The sequence below is a fragment of the Mauremys mutica genome, chromosome 3, assembly GCF_020497125.1.
Source record: "Mauremys mutica isolate MM-2020 ecotype Southern chromosome 3, ASM2049712v1, whole genome shotgun sequence".
NCBI classification, from domain to species: domain Eukaryota; kingdom Metazoa; phylum Chordata; order Testudines; family Geoemydidae; genus Mauremys; species Mauremys mutica.
The window spans coordinates 19,439,803-19,459,152 of record NC_059074.1 but is presented as its reverse complement, the minus strand read 5'-3'; the positions used below and the strand labels follow the sequence as shown (position 1 = coordinate 19,459,152).

General features: G+C 39.3%; 1 protein-coding gene across 1 annotated transcript in view; it reads left to right on the top strand.

Moving 5' to 3' along the window:
• Nucleotides 1–19,350, top strand: part of GCFC2 (GC-rich sequence DNA-binding factor 2) — a 38,061-nt gene that overhangs the window by 4,056 nt on the left and 14,655 nt on the right. Inside the window, exons 4-12 of the mRNA XM_045011733.1 lie at nucleotides 1,711–1,932; nucleotides 3,947–4,035; nucleotides 6,533–6,648; nucleotides 8,690–8,876; nucleotides 12,620–12,743; nucleotides 13,498–13,579; nucleotides 15,031–15,143; nucleotides 16,744–16,943; nucleotides 18,906–19,056. Of these exons, the coding sequence (XP_044867668.1) occupies nucleotides 1,711–1,932; nucleotides 3,947–4,035; nucleotides 6,533–6,648; nucleotides 8,690–8,876; nucleotides 12,620–12,743; nucleotides 13,498–13,579; nucleotides 15,031–15,143; nucleotides 16,744–16,943; nucleotides 18,906–19,056 (1,284 nt within the window). The remainder of the gene's footprint in view (nucleotides 1–1,710; nucleotides 1,933–3,946; nucleotides 4,036–6,532; nucleotides 6,649–8,689; nucleotides 8,877–12,619; nucleotides 12,744–13,497; nucleotides 13,580–15,030; nucleotides 15,144–16,743; nucleotides 16,944–18,905; nucleotides 19,057–19,350) is intronic.

Here is a 19,350-nt window from a genome sequence, read left to right as displayed (position 1 = left end):
GTATATTTAAAGTAACTTCACTGAAATCCTTGTATATCAAGGACATTTATTCCAGAGTTACATTGGTGTAACTGAGAGCACAATTTGCCTTTACAGTCTGTTGTCAGTCTTGTCTCTTGGGGTAGATCTTTAGCATGATGATATGATAGAAAGCCCCCTAATATTTATAATAATGAAATAAAAGGTAAAATTAGATACATTGGGTTTTTTTTAATAGCTATGTGCTGAAACAAAACAAAAAACCTCTATTTATAGATCACTTGCCATAACTAGGCATTTGGATAGAAGAGAAATGATGGATTCAAGATTATGATCCTTTCTAATCTCTTATTTTCATTTTAATAAACAGGAAATTAAATGCAATACAACTTATTAACGCAGCATTAAGGATGAATGTTTAGAGACAAATAATAATAATCCAGGAATGCAAAAGTTAAGTACTTATAGTAGTAGTAATCCGTTTTCATTTTCGTGTAAGATATAGATTAGCACATTGTTCTTTTTCCTTACTGCTCATATTTTAATTTGCAGCGTTAAGCATACTTGAATAATATTTTTGACTTGATTATATTTTCTTATATTTTTGAGAATTAGGACTGGCAAAATGAAGAGAATTGTTATGCTTACAATATGCACCTCCTTTTATGGCATAAATACTGGAAACTTTTATTTAGGTTGTTGTGACTTTTAAGACTACTGTGGCCTTTGTTTTGAGGGTCTGAAAACTACTGGAAAGTTAACATGTAGTTCAGGGGTGGGCAAACTTTTTGGCCCAAGGGCCACATCTGGACATAGAAATTGTATGGTGGGCCATGAATGCTCATGAAATTGGGGGTTGGGGTGCAGGAGGGGGTGAGGGCTCCAGCTGGGGGTGTGAGCTTTAGGGTGGGGCCATAAATGAGGAGTTCAGAATGCAGGAGGGGGCTCCGGGCTGGGGAGAAGGTTGAGGTGTGTGGAGAGGGTGGGAGGAGGAGCTGGGAATGAGGGGTTGGGGGGTGCCTGAAGGTGCTGGGAGTGGGACTGAGGAGTTCGGGGGGTTGGAGGGGGATCAGGGGTGGGCTGTGGGAGGGGGTCAGGGGTGCAGGCTCCAGGCAGCACTTGCCTCAAGCAGCTCCCGGAAGCAGCGGCATGTCCCCCCCTCCGTCTCCTACGCAGAGGTGCAGCCAGGCGGCTCTGCACACTGCCCTGTGCCCAGGCACTGCCCCTGCAGCTCACATTGGCTGTGGTTCCCAGCCAATGGGATCTGCGGGGACAACGTGCGGAGCCCCCTGGCTGCCCCTATGCATAGGAGCTGGAGCGAGGACATGTCTCTGCTTCTGGGAGCCGTGCGGAGCCATGGCACACGTGGAGCGAGGCAAGCCCTGGACCCTGCTCCCCAGCAGGAGCTTGAGAGATGGATTAAAACGTTTGAAGGGACGGATGTGGCCCCCGGGCTGTAGTTTGCCTACCCCCGATGTAGTTGGAGCAGCAGGGGTATGGAAGTGGTCCTCAATATTTGTGCTCTTTCAAGTTGTGCCCCTCGGACTATAGGAAATAACATGCACAATTATCTCAATTTATCGTTAACAATGTATTGCAGAAAAAAGCCCCAAACTCCTAATGTGTTACTATACTTTGGAGAAAAAGCATTATATAATAAACTTTGTCATGAGGAGTAGTATTGAATTTTGCTCTTAGTCTCTTACCTTAGGTTCTTTCTGTTGATTACAGGTAATATATCTGATGCAGCTTATATGCAGGTTGCTTGTAGGAAACATCAGTTGGCCAGGTCTCAGGGTGACTATATTCCACTGGACACATCACATCGTGCTCCAGTCTCTCAGAAAAAAGCATGCAGTGATACAGGGAGTGAGGATGATTCTGATCATGACACGATTCTCCACTTCGCTCCCAAAACAAAAAGTCTCAAGCAGAGGATGGCTGAATATGTAGGTAAGTTTAAGCCTGTTTACCAGGGCATAAAAATGGCAAAACTTTTAACTGTTTGAAGAATGTGAAATGCACTAAAAGAGTGCAGCTGCCCTCTCTTTGGGTACCACACCAGCCACTGGTGGGCAAAAGGTGTAATTGCAGCTTCCCTTTGCCTCCCCATCAAAATCAATTATTTGGGGGGTGGAGGGGAGGGAATCTGCGAGGGACATTAATTCTGGGCTTTTACAGTGGGCCAGAATTCCACCAGGAGTAACTTGAGAGGGACTAAAGGGGACTAAGGTGTAGCCATTACACTGACTTTTAATAATGTTCATATCCATTTTGTTTGGTTAACAAGAGAAGGTTTTTTTTTGTTTTTTGTTTTTTTTTTCTAACTGCCAGCATTGCAAATTCAGCCTGGGATCAGAAAATTGAGCTCTGTTCTTTCTGGCTCTTGATTCTGCAGTTAGAACATAGAGCCCAATCCTGCACTCCTTATTCAAGTGAGGTTTATAAGATGAGAACTTAGTTAATAGTTTTATTGATGAGTAAGCTAGAATAGATTCCAGCTCATTGTCCCAGAGCAGTACAAAAGAAATAGATAGTAAGTTAAATGGTTTTTGTCACTAAGATTAATTAGCTCCTATGATTTACAAAACCTGACAAGCAGCAAAGAATCCTGTGGCACCTTGTATATGATGTTGCTTCTTCTGACAGGATAGTAGGGCTGTTGATTAATCGCACGTAACTCACGCAATTAAAAAAAAAATTAATTGCAGTTTTAATCACACTGTTAAATTTTAATTGGCATTCTATTGTTTGTTTAATATTTTGGATCTTTTTCTACATTTTCAAATATTGATTTAAATTACAACACAGAATACAAAGTGTACAGTGCTCACTTTATATTTTTGTTACAAATATTCGCACTGTAAACATGATAAATGAAAGAAATAGTATTTTTCAGTTCACCTCATACAAGTACTGTAGTGTAATCACTTTATCGTGAAAGCACAACTTACAAATGTAGATTTTTATTTTTTTTTAAATTTTGTTTGTTTCATAACTGCACTCAAAAACAAAACAATCTAAAACACTTAGAGCCTACAAGTCCACTTAAAGATCATGATCAGCATGGACGCACGAAGGGACATATAAATGGACATATGAATCTCTAGCGCATCTGGCTCGTAATTACCTTGCAACGCTGGCTACAACACTGCCATGCAAACGCCTGTTCTCACTTTCAGGTGATAATGCTGCCCGCTTCTTGTTTACAATATCACCTGCAAATGTAAACAAACTTGTTTCTCTGAGCGATTGGCTGAACAAGAAGTAGGACTGAGTGGACTTGTAGGCTCTAAAGTTGTATACTATTTTATTTTTATGATTGAATGCAGTTGTTTTTTGTACATAATTCTACATTTGTAAGTTCAACTTTCATGATAAAGAAATTGCACTACAGCACATGTATTAGGTGAATTGAAATATTAGTTCTTTTGGGTTTTTTTTTTCAGTGCAAATATTTGTAATCAAAATAAAAAGTGATCAGTATACACTTTGTATTCTGTGTTGTAATTTAAATCAATATATTTGAAAATGTGGAAAACATCCAAAAATATTTATATAAATAGTATTCTATTATTGTTTAACAGCACAGTTAATCACGCTTATTTTTTTTAATCACTTGACAGCCCTAATAGTTAGAACAATAACAATCTGTATTTGCATACATTTAGTATGGATTATATACAGTTTGATTTGCAAAATAAAATATCCCAATATGTTTATAGGGCACAGTATTTTATGCTTGCAGCAACAGTTAACTAAGAAACTATATTCTCAGGGACTTAATTTTCAGTACAGGTCTAGTCCTGCTGCAGCCTTTAAATCCCACTTTGAGAATCCCACCTGTGATGTTCTTTCTGCCTGTCCCATTTTCTCAGTAATACTAGTAGGCACAGCAGCAAATATTTTTGGGGATGGTGGTGGGAGTTCAGAAAGATCATATCATTACTCTTATTTTTACTTCCAGTACCCAAGAGTGATGGAGCAAGTGAAGATGATGAAATACAAAACATGTGGGAAGAACAGCAACTAAAGAAAGCAGTCAGACTCCCACAGGTGATGTGCTTTTTCTTTCATTGTCATTGCTTTTTGCTGCTATGCAAGATACCGGTAGTTTTGTTTTAGGAGCAATATTAGAGCTCCTTCCTTGGTCATTGGACATGCTAATTCATTAGGTGGGAGGAGAATAGAAGAAGGGGAAGACTCTGGCAATGCAGATCAGCAATTTCTCATTGCTAGCTGATCAGAGGAACAGCATTGTCATTAGCCTCAAAGGAAAGGTGTATTACCCACACTATTCAGTGCAGAGGGAGACTTTTTTGGAAAGGCAAAGATTCTGAATCAGTTAAAAGTCTGAGAATGAAACTCTGAGCTAAAGTATGTGCTGTGATGCAAAGGGTCTTAAAAACAAAAGTACTTACAAACCAAAACTTCCATCCTCTAAAAGCTATACTAATAAACTATCAACAAGGGAAGGGAAGAAATGTTAAATGGGGGAAGAAACACTGTCATAGCACTTACTGTGCCCCTCCTCCTCCCACCCCCCCAGTACTAGATTGGTTATTTAACCTTTCTAAAGGCACTTTCCTGTGGCGTTCAGCGGGGTTCCATCTTGTTTCCCCTCCTGTTCAGTGTGTACATGGGTATTTGGGAGGCTTTGAAAATGCCACAGTTCATACTCTCTTACAATGTGCTGATGACCAAATAGATGCTCCTTTAGCTAGTCTAGGTGAGATTGGGGCAGGTAAGAGAAACCGGCTGTCTAAAGCTCAATCTGGATATGATTGAAGGGATGCTGGGTTTTATCTTCCCACTATATGTTTACAATTTGGTATTATTGGATACCCAGCCCCTATTAGATCCTGGTCATCGTGGATAGTTCTATGAAGATGTCCACGCAGTGTGCGGCGGCACTCAAAAAAGCAAACAGGATGTTAGGAATCATTAAAAAGGGGATAGTCTCCATCTTATTCTCTATCTTATCGCCCTTATATAAATTGATGGTACAGCCACATCTTGAATACTGCATACAGATGTAGTCTCCTCATCTCAAAATAGATATACTGGCACTAGAAAAGGTTCAGAGAAGGGCAACTAAAATGATTAGGGGTTTGGAACGAGTCCCGTATGAGGAGAGATTAAAGAGGCTAGAACTTTTCAGCGTGGAAAAGAGTAGAGTAAGGGGGGATATGATAGAGGAATATAAAACCATGAGTGATGTGGAGAAAGTGGATAAGGAAAAGTTATTTACTTATTCCTATAATACAAGAACTAGGGGCCCCCAAATGAAATTAATAGGCAGCAGGTTTAAAACAAATAAAAGGAAGTTCTTCACACAGCGCACAGTCAACTTGTGGAACTCCTTACCTGATGAGGTTGTGAAGGCTAGGACTATAACAGCGTTTAAAAGAGAACTAGATAAATTGATGGAGGTTAAGTGCATTAATGGCTATTAGCCAGGATGGGTAAGGAATGGTGTCCCTAGCCTCTGTTTGTCAGAGGGTGGAGATGGATGGCAGGAGAGAGATCACTTGATCATTACCTGTTAGGTTCACTCTCTCTGGGGCACCTGGCATTGGCCACTGTCAGTAGACAGGATACTAGGCTAGATCAACCTTTGGTCTGACCCAGTATGGCCGTTCTTATGTAAGTTGTTTCTGGGAAGGCATTTTTTCCTCTGTCTGGCCAGGAAATTGCAACCATTTCTTTCAGATGCAGAGTTTGTTGCCATTATGCATGACTTTGTCACTTCAAGACTAGATTACTGTGATACTGTCTACATTGACTAGACCTTAAATCAGTTTAGAAACTGAAGTTGACCTAGAATGCAGAACATCTTTTCATAGAATCATAGAATATTAGGGTTGGAATAGACCTCAGGAGGTCATCTAGTCCAATCCCTGCTCAAAGCTTGATTGGCTGAAATCCTTCTTTTGTCACAATTACTTGCAATTTATACTTTCAAATTGTGGAACCTGTCATATATTGGCCTATTGTCACAAAATGTAGAGTTTACTTTTATTTTTACCTTACAGTAAATACCTATTATTATATTTGCAGTCTGTTGCTTAATGCTTATAAAAACTGTAGCCCTTCTGTATTGTTAACTGTTTAAACCTCATGAGGAGATCATGAATTATTCCCAGAAATCTTGCATATAACAACATGGTTCTAAAACAAAATATGAAGAAAAAATGAGAGCATATTTACTGTTGGCAGTAAAGACGGGATTAAAACATATTAAAAAATATTATATACCAGGTCTCAGTTTTCAGGATGGAAATGTTCTGTACAATCCTGGAAATTTTTGGGATTTATCAGTTCATGAATAGAGAGGCAAAATGTGTAGCTCAGACTAAAGAAATGTCTGGATAATCAGCTTTACCTGTGTATACATTTTGCACAGGAAACATCTAATTAATTTTTTTAAAATTTGCATTACATTATGTACAGTAACAACAACTTGCTGTATATTTTAATCACTGGGCCTGCTAAAGCTTACAGTTCCAGAGGAAAACAAGTTCATAAAAATTAACATTGCTAATTCTCACAGGGAATTAACGTAGACACTTCCTTACATAAATCTCGACCCATGAAAATAAAGTTTGATCCCTCTGTTTCACTGCCACCTGTGAACCTGGAAATTGTAAAGAAGCGTCTGAATACAAGGTAAGTGTTGCTAGTGTGAAACTTAAGTTTTGAGCATCCTATGTTACAGTGCTGTGTTAATGTCTTTTATGAACCAGTGTATCTCATTCTGTCACTACTGTTTGACTGTTTCTTCCACGTACTAGAGGATTGTAGCATTATTATTTTATGTGTAATGTGCTTGCTGCTATATCCAGAATAGTAGTAAGATTTTTGTTTTCCTTGGTTGTAAACACTGTGGCGATGTCTATGTGGAGCTTTTTGTTAAAGTCTCTTCCATTGTCCTACCACTAGTGCAGAGCCATGGGATAGAGTACTAATGTAGACTAATCAATGGTGTTTTCACCCCAAAGCCATGTGAACATGCTGTGAGAAGGCTTGATGAGATGTTGATTAAAATGCTTTCTGTTCTTTTCTGCTAGCACCGCCCACTGTTGCTAAAACTGGTGGTAATGCTTAGTGGGAGATTAAGCAAACAGCACAAAGCTGAAATCTTAACATTAATTTTAGGTCCTTGTCCTGTGGAAAGTTTTATACACGGAGAGACCCATGCACCTATGCAGATCTCTACTGACATCAACTTAAGAATTGTGGCTAAATTAGCTTAAAGAATTTTGCAGCAGTTAACATTTTTTTTGCGTACTTTCCTGGAGAAGATTAGTTAAATTCTGGGTTCACTTGAATATAGAATCAAATTCAGAAAAGAAAATGGGGATATTAGGAACATAAAAAATTAGGTCACCTACTTGCAAGTCAGCAGGGATAAGAAAATAATTTAATTTGACCATAATGTGTTTAAAATATGCATAATTGCAGAAGGCTGACTTGAATATGATTTTTTGAATTGTGACTGTATTGTGTTTTCCTTTTAGTTTGATTTGACCAGCTAGTCAATCATAATGACTACTTTTTTGATGTATTGCTTAATTTTTCAAAGTTGGAAGCTGAACCCCACTTCAGGAAAATGAAACAAACTACAGCCCACATTCAGTCCTGCCTTGCAGTGCTAAAAGTCTGTCCAAAATGAGCAGGCAAGGCAGAGTGTGTTGTGCAGATTTTAGAAAAGCGGGCCTCTCCTTTCTTACATGACCAGATGAACAGTGAAATAGTCAACAGTGTTGATGTTCAAGTATCATCATTGGCATCTAAGCTACCACCCATGTAAATGAAAGCTGAGATTCGAGAACAGTGGAAAGGCCAGTCCACACCCCACAAATACTGGCATGATTAATTCTTAGTAGACTTTTAAATTGAGTGGGGCTAATGGAAGTAAGTACTATTTTATTACTAACCTAGAACTAAGGCTTGCTACATAAGAACATGGGTCAGACCAGAGATCTGTCTAGCCCAGTATCCTGTCTTCCGACAGTGGCCAATGCCAGGTGCCCCAGAGAGAATGAACAGAACAGGTAATCATCAAGTGATCCATCCCATTGACCATTCCCAGCTTCTAGCAAACAGAGGCTGGGGACACCATCCCTGCTCATCCTGGCTATTAGTCATTGATGGACCTATCCTCCATGAACTTATCTAGTTCTTTTTTGAACCCTGTTATAGTCTTGGCTTTCATAACATCCTCTAGCAGGGAGTTCCACAGGTTGACGGTGCATTGTGTGAAGAAATACTTCTTTTGTTTGTTTTAAACCTGCTGCCTATTAATTTCATTTGGTGACCCCTAGTTCTTGTGTTATGAGAAGGAGTAAATTACACTTTCTTATATACTTTCTCCACACCAGTCATGATTTTACAGACCTCAATCATGTCCCCCTTTAGTCGTCTTTTTTCAAAGCTAAAAAGTGCCAGTTTTATTAATCTCTCCTCATATGGCAGCCGTTTCATACCCCTAATCATTTTCGTTGCCCTTTTTTTGAACCTTTTCCAATTCCAATATATCTCTTTTTGAGATGGGGCAACCACATCTGCATACAGTATTCAAGATGTGGGCATACCATGGATTTATGCAGAGGCAATATCACAAAATGATTGAGAAAAACTTAAGGTGGCTTAACTTGTTTGCAAGCAGTTTTTGTTAAGTTGTTTACGAATGTTTGGGTTTTTTCAGAATAACATCATTACAGGACCTTCATCGTGCTCACCAGAGGGAGCATGAAAAATATACACAGGACATTGAAAGCTCAAAGAGTACCATCCATGAGTTAGAGAGGTCTTCAAATGCAGCTCTGAATTACAAATTCTACCGGTCTATGAAAACTTACATGGAAAGCCTTATAGACTGTTTGAATGAAAAGGTACCAACTTTTTTTTTTATTACACTGCTCTACAGCCAAAATGCTTCTGAAATAAATGTAGTCAAACTTTACTAATTCTGGGTCACTGAGAACGAAAATGATGCTTAAAATTGTTGATTGGCTCTAGTTCTCAAGGTATGCTATTGGGTCAGTATATACGACCCTTGACTTGGGAATAGCGGAAGATAAGTGAGTTATAAAGGGAAGGGATCTCAATTTAAACCAGAAATGACTAAAATACATCTTTGACTGGATCTATGAATAAATCTATGACTGGGTTTGGACAGTACTTGCTTTTTAGGCAAAACAATGAATGATGCAATCTGAAGCTGGTATTGCGTCATACATGATATGAATTGCATCATGTTATTCCTAGAAGTCATGGATGATGCAATCATAACGAAGCTTACATCACTACTGAACAAATTGCCCTATATCAGCTCTAGAAATCATACAGTGTCGTGCTCTCTTATTTGTCAGTGTTTGATTTTGCAAAGGGACACATTTCTGTTTAGCCAAAGTGAGCAGAGATGCCTCGTACTTGTGTGAACAGTGCAGATAACTTCTGCTATGTTTGTGGTGAAGTGACTTTTGCAGCACAAAAGCGCAGTATAACCACTATGGTTAAGGAAGCCTATCACCTTTATTTTGGCTGCAAAATTGGAGATCAGGACAAGAGGTGGGCCCCACACATATGCTGCAACACTTGTGCAACAAATCTTTGCCAGTGGTTGAACAGGAAAAGGAAATCTATGCCTTTTGCAGTGCCAATGATTTGGAGAGAGCCAACAGATCATACCAGCAATTGTTACTTCTGCATGGTGCCTCCAGTTGGGAAAGGTGTGTCAAAGAAGAAAAAGTGGACTGTGCATTATCCAAACATTCCATCAGCTATACGCCCAGTACCCCACGGAGAAGGACTGCCGGTTCCTGATGCACCCCATAATCATTCTCACTTGAGTCAGACGAGGAAGAGGATGAAACTTCTGGTCCTGAACCATCAATGTCACAGGACCCACATTTTCTCCCATCCTTCTCCTCTGAACCACACCTCATAACACAAGGTGAACTGAATGACCTTGTCAGGGATTTGGAACTACCCAAGAGTAAGGCAGAGCTGTTGGGCTCCAGACTACAGCAGTGGAATCTCCTGGCAGGTGATGTTAGGGTTTCCATGTTCCATGACCGTCAAAAGGATCTTGTCCCATTCTTCTTCATGGAAGGTGATCTTGTAGCCTGCAACAACATCAATGGTGTGATGGCAGCCCTCAACATCGTTCACGATCCAGACTGGAGACTGTTCATTGATTCATCGAAGACGAGTCTTAAAGCTGTTTTACTGCATAATGGCAATGTTTTGCCATCAATTCCAGTGGGTCATGCAGTCCATATGAAGGAAATCTATGACAACATGAAACAACTTTTGAGGTGCATAAATTATGACCAACATCAGTGGCAGCTTTGTGGCGATTTGAAGGTTGTTGCTCTCTTGCTTGGTCTGCAGACTGGAGACACAAAGTACTGCTGTTTTCTCTGCGAATGGGATAGTCGTGCAAGAGATTCCCACTACATCAAGAAAGATTGGCCACTCCGACAGTCATTGGAGCCTGGGAGGAAAAGTGTTCAGCATCCACCACTTGTTGAATCAAGGAAGATTTTGTTACCACCCTTACACATCAAGCTGGGTCTGATGAAGAACTTTGTTAAGGTCATTGACAGAACACAAGCAGCTTTCAAGTACCTCAGTGGAAAATTTCCAAGGTTAAGTGAAGCTAAGATAAAGGAAGGTGTCTTTGTTGGTCCTCAGATTCGTGAACTTCTTCGAGATGATGCATTTGACCATGCACTGCGTGGCAAGGAAAAGACGGCATGGAAAGTCTTCCAGTTAGTGGCAATAAATTTTCTCGGAAACAAGGCAGACAACTACAGGTTGTTGGTGGAAAACCTCCTCAAGGCATACAAAAGCCTTGGTTGCAACATGTCACTAAAGATACAGTTTTTGCACTCTCATCTAGATTTTTTTCCACCGAACTGCGGAGCAGTGAGCGACGAGCACGGTGAGCGATTTCACCAGGACATTGCAACAATGGAGAAACGCTATCAGGGCAAATGGAGCCCATCAATGCGTGCAGTTATTGCTGAACAGTGACAAGAGATGCTCCATTTAATGAATACAAGAGACAAGCCAAGAAGCGCCGAGTACACACTGAATAGGACTAAACTATGTATATAATAGTTTTTTGCCTTTTGTTTCATAATAAATTTTAGTTAGATAACCCTTTTGCTGATTTTTAAAGTGTTACATAAACAGGACAGGTGAAATATTATCATGTAAAGCAACCATAAACACATGAAAAGACCTAGGTTTACAATTTATGATTAAAACTCTACTATCTACACCATATACATAGACATAAAATGTAAAAACTTAAATATCTTAGAAACAGTAGCCAATCAGTTGTTTTAATTGTCATATTTGAATTCAGCACATCAAAATACATAATAAATAGCACATTTTATCTCTGAAGCAGACGACTTCTCAAAAATTGTAGACCAGTGTTATTTTTATTTTTAAGGGATGAGATGAGGTTGGTGATATTCAGCCAATAGAATAGTCACCTTCCTCTCGAAGTTAACATTTTGTTGCCACCAAGTACGGGGAAACAATATTAAAGGCACACCATAAATTTAAAAGCATTTCTGTCAGAAGGATATCTTTTATGTAATGCTTAAGATTGTTTAACAAGACTAAAGAAATACTTAATTTTCTTCTTTTCAATTTGTCGTCTTTGTGGGGGGATAGTAAAACTACGCTGGTGATTGTAAAATCCAAGTATTGTCAGAGGGAATTTGCTGTTAACATAACACTCTAAAAACTACTTTTTAAAAAAAAAAAATCCCTTTTAAATATTCTCTTCCTGTGTCATCACTATATTGGGCAGCTTTGGTATTTGACAGATGGCTTGAGTATAATTTTAGATATTGTATTGCTCTGCCAACAACCAGATTTTTTTCAAAATAAAAATATTAGACTAGAATAAGGATATGTGGACACACACATTAGAGTTATAAATGATGCTATCTTAGGTAAAAATTGAAAATTAAATTGAAGGTCTCATCTAAATCCTCAGTTGTGTGCATCTCAAAAGTTCCATATGAATGTAGTTAATAGAATGGACGGGGTGAGGATTTCAAGTTTTTAGATTGAGATGGATTAGCAGAACTGGGGGGAGGGGGGGATTCTTTTACACCACCTGTCTGTGCTATATCTAACTAGCTGAAGCACACCTATTTGCTGTAGCCTTCCCATCATAATCACCATGCGCCAGCCGAAGGACCACTGCGGCGGTGGAGCACCCGCCGAAATGCCGCCTAATTTCGGCGGCATTTCGGCGGCGACGCCTCTCGATGACGTCGCTTGCCGTCGACAAGCGACGTCATCGAGAGGTGTCGCCGCCGAAATGCCGCCGAAATTAGGCGGCATTTCGGCGGGTGCTCCACCGCCGCAGTGGTCCTTTGGCTGGCGCCCGCCAGCCAAAAAGGTTGGGGACCACTGGTCTAATCAAAAGGAACGGGAACTTATTACTCTAACTATATACATTCTTTTTTTCCAGTTTTTCATCATTGTTATACATAAAAATAATTGGGGAAATTACTTTTGCTTTTGCATGTTTTTGCTTTCAGCTTTTCTTTTTAATTCTAGCAGTTAACGGAAAATGTAATATCTATTGAATATATTTCAGCTACTTCATATTAACGAACTGGAGTCAGCTATGCAGATGCTACTTCAACATCAAGCTATAACACTCTTGAAACGTAGGCAAGAGGATCTGAAAAATGAATCTGCTTATGTTCAGCTGCTATCAAGTTAGTATGACTTTTTTAAAATAAATTTTCAGCAACTGAAGCTTTTGTACTTCAACAGAAGTTGAGAGGAGGGAAGTGTGTGTGTGTGTGTGTGTGTGTGTACAGATCAAGATACAAGTGAATATCCCAAGTATAAGATGCTTTCCAGCCCAATCAAGCTGTTCTCTGTTAGCATAAAAGGAGATCAGACCAGGAACAATTGATATTGGTGGACACAGACACAGTAAGCACTCAACAGTAACAGAAGGCAGCACTAGTGGAGGACTAGTCTGGTGCTGTTCTTTATCACTAGATCTAGGTTCCAAACCAGATAGTAGTAATTCATAACACTTAAGGTTAGAATAACTTCTTGAACTGGAATAAAATTGTTGCCTAATTTCAGTTTTGACTTACAAACTGAGAGAAGTCTCTAGCATTCATTGTCACCTTCAGCACTGTCAGTAGTGTGTTCCATAAGACATTCACTGCCATCTCCAACAGATACCAAAAAGCAATAACTTCATCACTCATACTCTGACCTCATGCTGTTATATCAAGAAACTGGCATATCAGATTGTTACACAATCTATACAGGTGTAATATTATTCTGCTTTAACATTGCAGAGGTTACTGATAAAGTTTGTTCATGCCATTTCTAAAATAATAAACTGTAGAGGGGGGAAAAAATGAGTATGGACAAAAATATTTTGTATTCAAGAAAATGGAAATTTCAAAGCAGCTGATGTTGTTGTTATACAACTGTTTCTATTCATAGGAAAGAATGGGAAGTCAGCTGATGACAGCTTGGAAGATGATGAAAAAACAAAGCAGCTCCTGGAAAAGAGTGAGGCTCGACGGTAATTGTAAAACGTAAATTCATGTAATTTTGATCACACATTGTTAGAGTAACTTTCTCTCTTTCATGCAGTGGTGAATGTAAATATGCAGGATTTCTAACAGTGAAGCTTTTATTTAACATTTTTTTTGGATTCTGTCTAATTTATTTCCAAAAGGAATACTAACTAGTTTGCCTTCCAAAACTTAGAATGGTACTATTTGGAGTACACTTTCACATGTTACTTCTTAGTGATCTTCACTCTCATGTTGCTTGGGATCTGCGCATCAATGGTTTTGTTCTCACCAGAGAACCTAATGCATTGGTATTAAGAGAATTTCTTATGAGATGATGGGAAAAGCTACTATTCAATATCAGTATTGTGAACTTGTGTAGAAACAAACTTTAGATTGTGTGGGCAATGAAAATGCTGTCAAAAAGTACCATGATACCAATAGGTTGAGGATCATAGAATCACACAAACTGGAGATGAAAATGACCTGTTAAATCATCTTGTTCAGTCAGTAGCTTTTCCTCTCAGCTCATAAGAAACGTTCTTGATCTAATGTTCTATCCTAGACTACTATCATTGTAGAGGACCTTTCTGTTTTAAAAAACAATAATTTATTAGCAAGTATTTGAAAGAATGTAAAATGAGCAAAAGAAACTTGTGTTTTACTGAAGTGCAATAAAATAAGGTAATGACTTGAGTCTAGTGCACATTGAAGAGGCCTTGTCTTTGGAATTAAAATAGATGAAAAATACCTAAATTAAGCTGCCTACTGTACTAAATATCACAGTTAAGTGATAAGTAAAAGTATTACATTGCTGTAAAAGATTTATTTTCATGTAAACAACTGAGCATTTTCCAGAATCAGATATATGGGTTCTGGAATCTGCAGCCTGATGTGACCCCTTTCTGTGTTTATAGTTGAATTGGAACTCAACTACTCTCTGAATTTTTGTGTGATCTGTTGTGCAATGAAGTCTTGGGTGTTCCAATTCTAAATCTTATGGGCTCTGTGATTTATGGCATCAGACCCCATTATGCACCAGAGCTCTCAAGTAAAAGAAATACTGTAACATGGTCCAGCACAGAGATAACTAAACTTGAAGCTCAATATTGAGGGTGGGGTGGGAGATGTTGGGAAAGCTGGGAGTGAAGTGGGGGCAGAAGCTAATGGAGGAAAGATTAGAAGATCTTACTGGGCACACACATCCCCAGTGATAAGTGTCCTGATATTTTTAATCCCAGTTTTCAAAACCATTTTATACAAGTTTTCCACTTCTTTTTAGCTCTACTTTATTACAAAATATCCATTTTTGCTCTGTTGGTCAGTGCTGATTATATTTCCTTTTGCATACTCTTTTCTCTCCACTTTTATTGTAAAATAATCTGCCTTCATAAAAGTTTTCTCTCTTAGATATAGATATGCTGAAGGGTCTCTAATGTGAGTTCATTACAAAATATAGGACGTGCAGAAGGCAAGCAAGAGAGAGTTTGGGGAAGTCTGATCACCATGAGGGCATGTCCAGTGATGATGAGCTGTCTGCAGCAGAGAAGACTGATTTCCAGAACAACAAAGGTCAGTAACTGCCTTGTACTGAACAAAATCCTAATATTTCTAAGATCAAGATAAGTTGCTTTTGAAAAAGGTCTTTAAATTAGTATACATAAATTGAAAACTGAGTCATGCACTTACAGTAAGGAAATACACTGGAGCAATTTTGATTCTTAAATTAATACTTTTTTTTACTGGTGGGAATATGGAGAACGTACAGTGGTGTGTTGGGGAATATTGGTTTTGTCAGTATGAGTTTGGGATGGCCACATTACTTGCATACAGTGAAGCCATAAGTGAATTATACATGTTATCCCAAAAGAATTCTGACAAAATCTGATGCCACACTACCATGTATTTTGTATGCTGCTTATTTTTAAAGAATTTTTTTTTCAGCTCTGTGGAGACTATTTTGGTTTTTTTTTCTCTGTTTAAAAGTAGGCTTCTCTAATCACCTTGAGTACAGATGCACAGGCTTTAGAGTGAGAGGAAAAATACAACTAACTTACAGTGCTTTAAAAATAGTTTTTCCAATGGATAATCACATTGTGGTTTTAAAGTCTGAAATTTTGATTCCTTCTAAGGTTAGAAGCAAATCCTGCATTGAATAGCTGTGGATCTATCTCTCCACTGGTTTTTGGTATAGAGCTTGCAAGATATTGATCATTTACATCTGCTGCTAGTTTAAGACTGAACCTTGTCTGTCCTGAATTTTGTGCCAATATAATTTTTTTTTTGAGTGGTGGGGGAGGTTCATATCTTTTGGGGGAGAGAATTTTAAAAATAAAGATCAACTGTTAGAACAGGGGCAGGCAAACTTTTTGGCCCGAGGGCCACATCTGGGTATGGAAATTGTATGGCAGGCCATGAATGCTCACCAAAATTGGGGGTTGGGGTGCTGTGGGGTGAGGGCTCCGGCTGGGGGTGCGGGCTCTGGGGTGGGGCCAGAGATGAGGGGTTGGGGGTCCAGGAAGGTGTTCCGGGCTGGGACCAGAGCTGGGAGGGGGATCAGGGCTGGGGCAGGGGGTTGGGGCACAGGAGGAGGTCAGGAGTGCAGGCTCCAGGCGGCACTTACCTCAAGCAGCTTCCAGAAGCAGCAGCATGTCCCCCCTCCAGTTCCTACGCTCCCATTGGCCGCGGTTCCAATGGGAACTGCGAGGGCGGTGCTTGGGGTGGGGGCAGCATGTGGTGCCCCCTGGCTGTCCCTACACATAGGAGCAGGAGTGGGGACATGCTGCTGCTTCCGGGAGCTGTGCAGAGCCACTACACGCACGGAGCAGGGCAAGCCCCTAGTTGGAGTGCCGAAGCGGGGAAAGCCCCACATCCCGCTCTCTGGTGGGAACTCAAGGGCCAGATTAAAAAATCCGAAGAGCCGGATGTGGCCCCCGGGCCATAGTTTGCCCACCCCTGTGTTAGAAGTGTCTCAGGGAGTTGGAATAGTAGAATAAATTCTAGCAGAGACAGAGAAGAGGAAGTGTCAAAGGTTCATGGGGGGGGGAAAAAGCAGTTTATCACATGAGTACATCCTCCATGTATGCTGTCTATACATATACTGTTTTAGTTTGTGCATGCATGTATATTTTTTTGTAATATTTCTCTATATACAAATGTATTTTATCCACAGATGATATCTTACAGGAGAGTAAGAAAATCTGTGAAGATGTGCATGCAGATTTTTGCAACATCAGGAATATCCTGTTGAAATTTCAGCAATGGAGACAGAAGTTTCCTGACACTTACTATGATGCTTACATTAGTTTATGCCTGCCTAAACTCTTAAGCCCATTAATCAGAATTCAGTTAATAGGCTGGAATCCTCTTGAGGTATGTTCCCTGGTAAATTTTTTCACTTATCAATTGGCACACTGTACTTTATTATACACATACTGCGCTAGCATTCTATCTGCTTCTGTGTGCAATTCAGGGTTAGTTCTAATCTGTAAAGCCCTATGTTATATGGGGCCTCACTATCTTAGGGACCTGCCTTTATCCCTAGGCATCGCTTTCAGTAGCTGTTATCTATGGCATGCAGTGCATCTAATGGCAGTTCAACTGACTTGTACGTGGGAACTGGAATCAGTGTTTATGGTGAAGGGTTTCCAACTGGAATTTTGTGTCTCTGAGGGGGTCTGCCAGAGCATGAGTTTACAGGTGTCAATGAACAGTGCAAGAGTTAGGTCAAATATGGTTTGAGTGTGAATCATTTTGGTATATATTATAATAAAATAGAGCTAAAGGTGTGGAATGGTACTGTAATGCTTTCTCCTGTCATGCCCCCAGATGCCTTAAAATGGGTAAGTTAAAAAATCAGTAAAGATGTATTGTGTTACCCTCATATTTGAAAAGTCTGACAGGGATTTTCAAAAAAGACCTAACTCCCATAAAACTCCTTGAGACCCATTTTATCCTATCAAACTAACTTGATTTTTTTTTTTAAAGTGAGATCACAGATTTGATAAAGGTAATAGTGTTGTTGTAATATACTTAGACTTCTGTAAAGTGTTTGACTTGGTACCATGTGATATTTTTTTGAATGCAAAACAAGAACAGCATAAAATTAAGATTACACACATTACATTGATTAAAAACAAATAGATCTTAAAATGTAATTGCAAATGGGAAATCATCAAGCAGGTGTGTTTTTAGTGGGGTGCAGTAGGAATCACTTCTTTGCCCTACAGTATTTGACATTTGTATCAATAACCTGGAAATAAAAATAAAATAATACTTATAGGATGGGGGACTCTGTCATGGGAAGCAGACACTCTGAAAAGATTTGGGGGTCATAGTGGATAATCAGCTGACCATGAGCACCCAGTGCAATGCTGTGGCCAAAAGGGCTAATGCAATCATTAAGTGTATCAAAGGGAATCTTGAGTGGTTATTTCACCTCTGTATTTGGTACTGGTGCAGCCGTTGCTGGAATACTGTATCCAGTTCTGGTGCCCACAATTCAGGAAGGATGTTAATAAACTGGAGAGGGTTCAAGACATGCCTTATAGTGATAGGCTCAAGGATCTCAATTTATTTAGTATCAGAGGGGTAGCCGTGTTAGTCTGGATCTGTAAAAGCAGCAAAGAATCCCCAATGAAGTGGGTATTCACCCACGAAAGCTCATGCTCCAAAACGTCTGTTAGTCTATAAGGTGCCAATTTATTTAGCTTAACAAAGAAAAGGTTAAGGGGTGAGTTGATTACAGTCTGTAAGGACCTACATGCAAAAGATATATTTGATAATGAGCTCTTCAATCTAGTAGAGAAATTTATAACACAGTCCAATGGCTAGAAGTTGAAGCTAGACAATGCAAATGAGGTAATTGTTCACAGTGAAAGTAATTAACCATTGGAACAATTTACCAAGGGTAGTGGGATTCCCTATCACTGGCCATTTTAAAATGGAGATTGGATGTTTTCCTAAAAGATATGCTCTGTGAATTATTTTTGGAAAAGTTTCTGTGCCCCCTGATATACAGGAAGCCAGACTAAGATGATCAGAGGCATTGTGATCTACAAAGATTTCAATGTTTTAATCCTAATTTTCTTCCTAATCTTCTTGATTAGCCATTGCACCTTCTGCCTTTGCAGCCAACATCTTTTTGGTCTTATTCAGTTCAGGTAGTTCTTGGTTTTCCTTTATCAAGTGAAAGATCAATTTTTGTATTTTGCCCTTCTTGTCCTGGGAGAGAATTGTCATTGGGAAATCTATTGGCAAAAATACTTTGACAAAAATGTCCTATGTGAGTCCTCAGAGGCCTGATGTCTTTCACTGATTGTTTTTCTTAAGCAGAATTTCATAGATCTGAATGAGATGCCCTGGTTCAGAGCTATAGAAGAATTTAGCGATGCCAAAAATATGCCACAATCCAAGAGAAATGATGACCCTGATCAAACAATTTTACCTACAATCATTGAGAAAACTATTCTTCCTAAAATTACAGGTATGTTAAGACTGCCTCAATAGTATTAACTATAGGTAGGCAATTAAAATTTGAGCTTTCTTGCTCAATTTAACCAATATTATTTAGTTACTAATAATGGTAAAGCTAGATTCTTTGTTGCAGCGTATAAGCTGTTATATAGCTCTTCAGGATGAAGCCAAGGGACTGTTGCATCAAGCACATTGTAAGTAGGGAGGTTGTCATTCAAACAGTAGATTTCTTGGAGAAGAGTGGAAAGGAAAAAGAGTTTTCCTTATGACAACAAACATCATAGCTATTGTAACTCTCACACAT